Below are 7,626 nucleotides of genomic sequence, written 5' to 3'. Positions count from 1 at the left end.
CGAATGGTTAAGATTATATGGGGTCATCAACGTTTTGAAGAAAGAGAAATGAGGGGGTCAGAAAAAACAATTTTTTTTTACCATGATGACGTCATCAAAATGTAAAAAGGAGTCAAATATATGAAAGAGAATTGTCTCAGATATAACATACTCAAAGTTGGAAGACGATCGATCAAGGATAAGCGAGATACGCTTAAATGCGTATTTTCAAAAATGACGTCATAGCTATAATTCACTTTCTTTGAATTCAGACGCCAATATGATGACGTCACAATGTCCGATCAGCCATTATGATATATAAAATCATATTTACAACTTATGTGCTTTCAGAATATGTAATAAAATTTAGGGGTCACCTTTCAACCTAAGGAGCTATAACTGATTAAAAATAGGTCTGATTTTAGCATAATTTCACTGTATAGCGGCACAAATACGTGCAAAGATACCTATGTTTGATGCGCACGTACGGTATTGCTATTGGCTAAAAGATGACCGAAAAGAATGGAAATTTGTGAAAACAAGGTCAGGAACACAAAATATGTAAAATAACGTAATTTCTAGCTTTCGTACGTGCTGCGCACGTTAAAATGCGCGCGCGCAGTGGAAAATTTCAAAAAAATTTGAAATGCTCAAAATGGCCTAAAACGTGCTCTAATTTAGTCAAAAAGTGATTTTGAGCATTTTGAAATTTTGACGCGCGCGTAGTGAAGCGCACGCGTCAAATTAGGGTACAGTACATTAAACATTAACCCGAAGTTAATGCTCACTTAATACGATTTCGAAATGGCAATTGGTTAGGCTGATATTATCGATAATGTGAAAACACAAAATTGCGTGTAGATGACGTCACGCATGACTGAGCGCGTTGAAAAGCTTACCATGAATATTCCAGACCAAGCCAAATGTTCGCTGACATTAATGTTCCTAAATTCACACCAATAACTTTGGCAGATTGCATGGAGCTGAACATTTACAGTCAGGCCTCACTCAATCATCACATCCAGCCATGTCGCGTTGTCGTGTAACAAGTGTCAGGGGCCGAGGCCTAGCCTGTAAAAACTCTACGTATATTTAACTTAATTTTACATGAAAATCAAATCAAACGTCTTCTGATGGTTCTATGAACCTTTCTTTAATAACCTACCAATGTTTTAAAAAGTATCTTACCCGCGAACTTTGGTTTTTTTGCTTATTTTCCTGGACCATACAAAAACTCGCAACCTTATAGAATAGGACTTTTAGGCTCTGTTTAGAATTTTATACCCACTCGGCCAAATTGTGATGACATCATCTTTCGTCGCTAATTCGGTCTATTGAGCTCAAATTTGCCAGGAATGGTCCTTAGGACCTTCTAAACACGAAAAAATACTCTTCACCTCATAGGTCAAAATTTATAGGCCAAAGGTTCAAAATGTTACTAATGGCAAACGATTGAACGGAATTCAATCAAATTTGACCATTAAGAACCAGTGACACCTCTTACACTCCAGTCTGGGATCAGGGTTACATAGGGGTCATTTGGGTCAAATTTTCAAAATAGTCCAGATTTACAAGGAATGATCCTTATGACCTTTTTAAAATGATAAAAATAGGGCAGAGTTCATAGGTCAAAGGTCACATTTTTTTGTATTGCTTGAATTTATTATGGGTGATACTTAGGACATTGTAAAGATGTCTTAAAATGATCTCAATGTCAATTGAGGTCAAAAGTCACAAGGTCAGGGTGAAAGTTATCAAATATTGCTTTGACCAATTGCATTAGCAGAGATCCCAAGTTCTCCCAATTTTTGAGGCCGTCTCCCGCCCTCCCGATTTTTATTAATAATCTCCCAATTTTTTTAAATATCCCGAAAATTTCACGAAAAATGTGATTTCCACGATGTCATAATCTATGACATAGAGCAATGAAACAAAATTTCTTATCTTAAGCCAATATAATATGGCGCTCGCTCAGTCTTAAAATGTCCTAAACAAGACCAGGGAGTTGTTATTTATGTTGTTTATCAAAATAACAACTCCATGGCAAGGCAGGCCTCGATCCGTGGTAGAATTGCCTTGTTTATCCTCCATGTTACGATCTTTTTCATCCGCGCTGACCTCAATCAATGAAATGGCTGTCAGTTGACTAAATAAATTTCAACAAATTAACGAAATTAGAAATCACATGTGATGGAATCAATGCCCCAAGTTTTTCGCCGCGAAGATTTGGAACTTTGTAGAATCGGTGCATAAAAAATACTTTTTCTTTTAAGTAAGCTTCGTTTCTTTAATAACAATACTAAAAAAATCATAGTAGGTTTTGGTACTAAGTAGTCTTCCGAAAAATGAAGTTTATTTTAATATCAATCCCGAAATACATGTAGGCCTAGGCTCCATCTGCACTGCAGGGGGTATGTGTGTTGTGTTGAGTGGGCGTCTGTGTGTAGTGGTGGTCGTGACTCTGCGGCCTTAGGCCTAGTTACACACGTACAGATGGAGCCCAGGGAGGCAGGATTTAATGTTTTTTCATGGCATTATGTACCAATATTATAGGCTAGACATATATAAATGCTGACTTAAAACATGTAGTATGCAGGGAACATTTTCGCCAGTATCGCATCGCAAATAGGTACACAATAATTAAAAATTGCTACGCAATTACAAAACCGCATCGCACAACATTGCGAACCAAGAAAAGCCTCATCCCTGCATGTTCTTTTTCACACTAGGCCGTAGGCCTAGCCAGACATAGGCCTCCGAATGTTTTATAACTTACATGTTTTGGTTGTCATTCGTTTTCAATAAAATATTTCTCATTGTGTTTGTATTGTTTTTCAATCACTTCAACCATGCTTCAACGTATCATTCTGATAACACTCACTCGAGCTCGAGCTTAAAGGCAATGACCTCGTTTTACGTGCGAACACATGTCACAAAATCGCCGATATGCGTTCTGCTAATAAGCCTCTTCACGGTTTCAACTGCGCATGTCTGTTACCAATGTCAAGTAACATAACCTCGTCTTAACCATTATAATAATTTATTAGGAAATTACACTTTTACATCAGTGGCACTCAGCCACGAGGGTGGTGCATCCATAACAATAATACAAGCAACATTTACAGTTATAAAACATTTAAAAGAAAACAAAAATACAAAATCGAAAACAAATATCAATGAAATACAAATCAAAATTCTCTAAAAACAAAATTTTATTTTAACGCCTATACATCGCGGTATGGGAGTTTCAATAACACAATAACTCACAACCGTGTCTACTATTAATACTAAACAATCGTTCTGTATTCACAGGGATAAGTGAAATTACATCTCACTTATCCCTGGTATTCCTCAATCAGAGCAATTTGCTCTACGCTCAGACTAGAAAACTTTGTTGCTAGGTTACAACTTGCTGTGAAAATTATCAGTTTTTTTTTCCACGCTCATCAGTGCTGTCGGAAGAAAATCAAAGAACACTCCGACAGGCTCTTCTCTTTGAACGGCCTTCCGCCCGCCGCCGCATTTGATTCACGCTCAAACCAACCTCGTGGTATATGGTGTGTCGACATTTTGAAATGGTGCGCAGTGAAGCTTATCAACTGGAAACCTGTCAGCATTATAAACAAGATGACGATTAGATAGGGTAGTGCTAGGCCTGGCTCTCGTTTATAAATACTGTACTTAATTTATCAAATAGAACCAGCATGCAAGATTCTTTTTAGCATTAATGGTTTTCAATCAGGTAAGTACGTACTGTTGGTTTCAAGAGAGCTGTAATTTGCTGTAATGTTGTGCCGATTAATGATTGATTCTGTCATTGTCAAGCAAGTCTGCCACAAAAAAAATAGGCCTAGTGAATCAAGTTACATTCCTCGGTGTCGGTTGACCACGGCCAAGTACAGTAGGCCTAATATGAACTTTTGACTTGATCAACTCAACCTTAATTTTCCTTTACAATATAATCAGGACAATTTTCTTCTGTTGATAACATTATTGTCCTATCATTGTTATCAATGTTAACTCATCCCCAGACGTCCGTGGCCCAGTCAACTCATCCCCATTATTCGTGGTGGTAAAAAATAACGCTTGTATTTTTGTAACATCACTATGCACTTTATTAATTTTATTGTTCACATCATAGAGAAGGAAGTTCTTTCTCTATGTTCACATAGATTATTCCAAATAAAGAGCATTTATTGATACTTCAATAATTAATATTGTATACATACAAAACAAAGAATATTGAATTTAAAATGTAAATTTACTCTCTAAAAAAATCTTAACTAATATAAATTGCAATGTTGTGTTCATCTTCATCATCTAAAGTAGTGGGACTTCTTCATCATGGGCTTTTCTTTTTTTTTCTTCTTTTTGGAAGCCTGCATGGATCTTCAATGTTGTAAAATCATAATAGTTTGATGATAATTTTTGAGGAAAAAATGTGATATTGCTACTCAATTTTCAATTTGATTAGCAAACATTGCTAATCAAAATTTTGAAATGAAAATGTTCCCTGGTATGATTTACTAACTAAATAAAAATATATATATATTTTTTTTATTTTTCAGCAAACGTGTGGATCTTGCAAGTTGCAGTTACCTTGCTAGAATTCTATGTTCTTTGAAGAGATGTAGTAAATCAGCCATAGCCTCTAATATGCCAATGAACCAAGCAAAGCCTTGTCGACTGCTGTCAAGAATGCTTTACTAGCAAAATTCTAAATAAATAATAATATTTATAAATTTATATTTTAGGACAACTGCAATGTGTAAACAAATGTAAAATTGTAACTTAAATAAAAGTAAACAAATTGATGAAAATTGTTTGTTTTCTTCATTTTGTGTAATACTTTCATGTTACAAAGCGCGTCGTAAGGCGTCGCAGCGCATCGCTACAGGAGGCGATCGCTTCACGAAAAAAATCTCCCTATTTTTTGGTTTTCAAACTTGGGATCTCTGCATTAGAGAGACTCCTACCAAACATGGGGTGTCCACAGCTTGAGGTCAAAGATAACAGGGGTCACCTTGGGGTAAACTCCTAAAAATGACTGGGTTTATGTTCTATTGAACATAGTATCTCTAGTTTCATTTATTTTTATGTAATATTATAAACATGGTCAGAACATTTATGATAAATAGGAATAAGAACAAAACGAACGATGACAAACTAATATATTGACTGCTTTATTTTAATCTCCATTTAATTTAATCTTAATTTAATAAAAAAAACTTGCAGTCAAAATATATCACAACAAACAATAAAAAGAAACGTGTCTCGAACCTAGTTGGCTAAGTAAAATTTGAGTTGTTTTCTGTAAACAAGAAAATAACACGAAGTAATACAAATAATTAATAAATTAATGTTACAGTACTCACTAATGCATGCCAAGTTAGACAAAATTTGCAAGCATGAGACTTCTAAAAATCCCATACTGTAGGGGGTATCAGGAGAATGCCCTCCCCAACCCCACAATGTTTTCTCTAGATACCCGAAAATGGATTATTTGCTGCTTTACTAGGGTTGTTACAACTAAAAATCTAATAAGAATCTGCATTTTTACTTAAGAATGCACGTTTCTGCCGTCCAAACCTATCCCACTGGCAGTTTGTTCTTTGACGCCCTATTGATGCAGCTAGTTTGATCTCATCTGATCGAAAAACTAAGAAAAATTAACTCTTTCAAAAATGCATTTGGTACGAGTTCGCAAAAAGTCATGTGTACGAGATCACCAATCGTGCGTACGGTTCTTATTGATGATAACGTATTAGATACTGTTAATGAAATCAAATTACTTGGGGTTATTTTACAAGGTGAACTTAAATGGTTAGCCCATGTTAAAGCAATGACCACTAAAGCCTCCCGTGCATTATTTATGCTCAGTCGCCTTACTAAATTTGGACTTCCAATTCCTAAATTTGTGAATGTCTATATTCTTTTTGTTCGCTCAATACTTGAATATGCGTCTCCGGTTTGGCATTAATCTTTAAATTCAGACTAAATCAAAGAGATCGAATCAGTTCAGAAACGAGCTTGCAAGATTATTTTTTATTTTTATATATATAAATGTTGTCAATTAAATGTAAATTTAGTGCAGTTCAGTTTATTCAGCAATGCCATTATATTTTTGAATAAACCAGATTTGAATTGAATTTGAATTACAATTACAATGGTATGGAGAATATTGCGGATCAAAGATACTGGCGTGTACCTAAACAGGCCGTAGACATGCAGGGGCCTTGGTCTAGCATTCCAACCAATATTATTCAACATCAAATATTATGTGCTGTACAGCACAAACACTCCGAGGAAACGGAGCGTCGCTCGCACTGCATGTTTATACAAAATGTATAGCCACTATACGATCGTCAAAGGACTGAATTTGTGTTGTTTCTCCAGTTCAGTATAATACCTCCATGCATCAACAGAGTGCAGGTTAGATGTCATCAGCATGCCACGTGCATTCCCAAAAGACATTGAATGTGTTATATTGTTTATTACAGGTGTTAGGTATCAATCCTTTTAACAAAGAAACATCACCACCACAGAAAATTGAATGTGTTATAATATAGTCATTTGACTGACTGAACTATGAAATTAATTATGTTTATATTTCAGACCAACTTGGAAATGCAATAGAGACAAAACAGATGAGAATGTCCAGCAGCATGAACCAAATAAAAAATGGTTGAATAAACAAGAGGCTGCTCTGAAAAGGTACATTTATAGATCTGTTTGTGCTCTACCAAACAGAGTTGCTTTTTTTTAGCCCACTCTCTGAGAGAGAGGGCTTATATAATGATTCTGAGTGAATCATTTGTTTTTCTATCTCTTCCTTCGTTTGTGACGCGATTAGGCTGATCTTACAATAATATGGAAGATAAGGCTTGGGGAATTTAAAGTATGAAGAGTTTTTGCGAAAATATTGTCGGGAAATATGTGAAAAAGTATGTTTTTATATCATATCTCTTAACACTACGGTGGGTTTCCTATGAAAGCGTGTTCGTCATTGATCAGATTGCAAATCGGCTGAATTTTGAAGTCATTTGTTTTTCTATCTCTTCCTTCGTTTGTGATGCGATTAGGCTGATCTTGCAATAATATGGAAGATAAGGCCTGGGGAATTTAAAGTATGAAGAGTTTTTGCGAAAAATATTATTGGGAAATATGTGAAGAAGTATGTTTTTATATCATATCTCTTAACACTACGGTGGGTTTCCTATGAAAGCGTGTTCTTAATTGATCAGGTTGCAAATCGGCTGTATACATTGTGTTTATCAACCAATCACGGCCTGGAATGGTAAGCTTTGCGGCTAATAAATGCGTCTGCACGAGTCTAGTTGGTAGCGAAGAATGAGCCGTTTTGTGGTGCTTGCAAGTGTGGGTTGTCTCTCCTCTTAGTTTATTTTGTCATTCTGATCGGATTTTCTCTACTGTTCCGTTTTAATTTTAAATAGTTTTGCATTTTGTGGCCGTTTGCTGTTTTATGGGTTTTTCCCATTTGCCTTTTAAAATTTATATATTATTAAAGAATCTCTGTTGAGATCCAGCAGGCCGCCACTGATGCACGGTAGAGACATCTTTAGATCTCCGATCTTGTTCACAAATTCATGGACTAGTGCTGTCTTGTAAGAATTTCGTAGGACGCGT

At 35.7% G+C, this 7,626-nt stretch overlaps 1 protein-coding gene across 3 annotated transcripts in view; it reads left to right on the top strand.

The window, feature by feature from the left end:
• The window catches only part of LOC117114671 (histone-lysine N-methyltransferase ASH1L-like), a 54,301-nt gene that overhangs the window by 31,092 nt on the left and 15,583 nt on the right, over window positions 1-7,626 (top strand). For 2 of the 3 annotated variants that reach the window (XM_033258366.1, XM_033258365.1), the window contains exon 9: window positions 6,595-6,693. In XM_033258366.1, coding sequence (XP_033114257.1) covers window positions 6,595-6,693 — 99 coding nt within the window. Of the gene's footprint in view, window positions 1-4,547; window positions 4,794-6,594; window positions 6,694-7,626 lie in introns of those variants that run through there. The other variant, XM_033258367.1, reaches the window with a different exon arrangement.

This window comes from Anneissia japonica, unplaced genomic scaffold, assembly GCF_011630105.1.
Source record: "Anneissia japonica isolate Jap-2015-1 unplaced genomic scaffold, ASM1163010v1 scaffold2026_len185144_cov178, whole genome shotgun sequence".
Taxonomy (NCBI): Eukaryota; Metazoa; Echinodermata; class Crinoidea; order Comatulida; family Comatulidae; genus Anneissia; species Anneissia japonica.
Note: the sequence above shows the minus strand (reverse complement) of the source record. Positions and strands in the feature narration are given on the sequence as shown.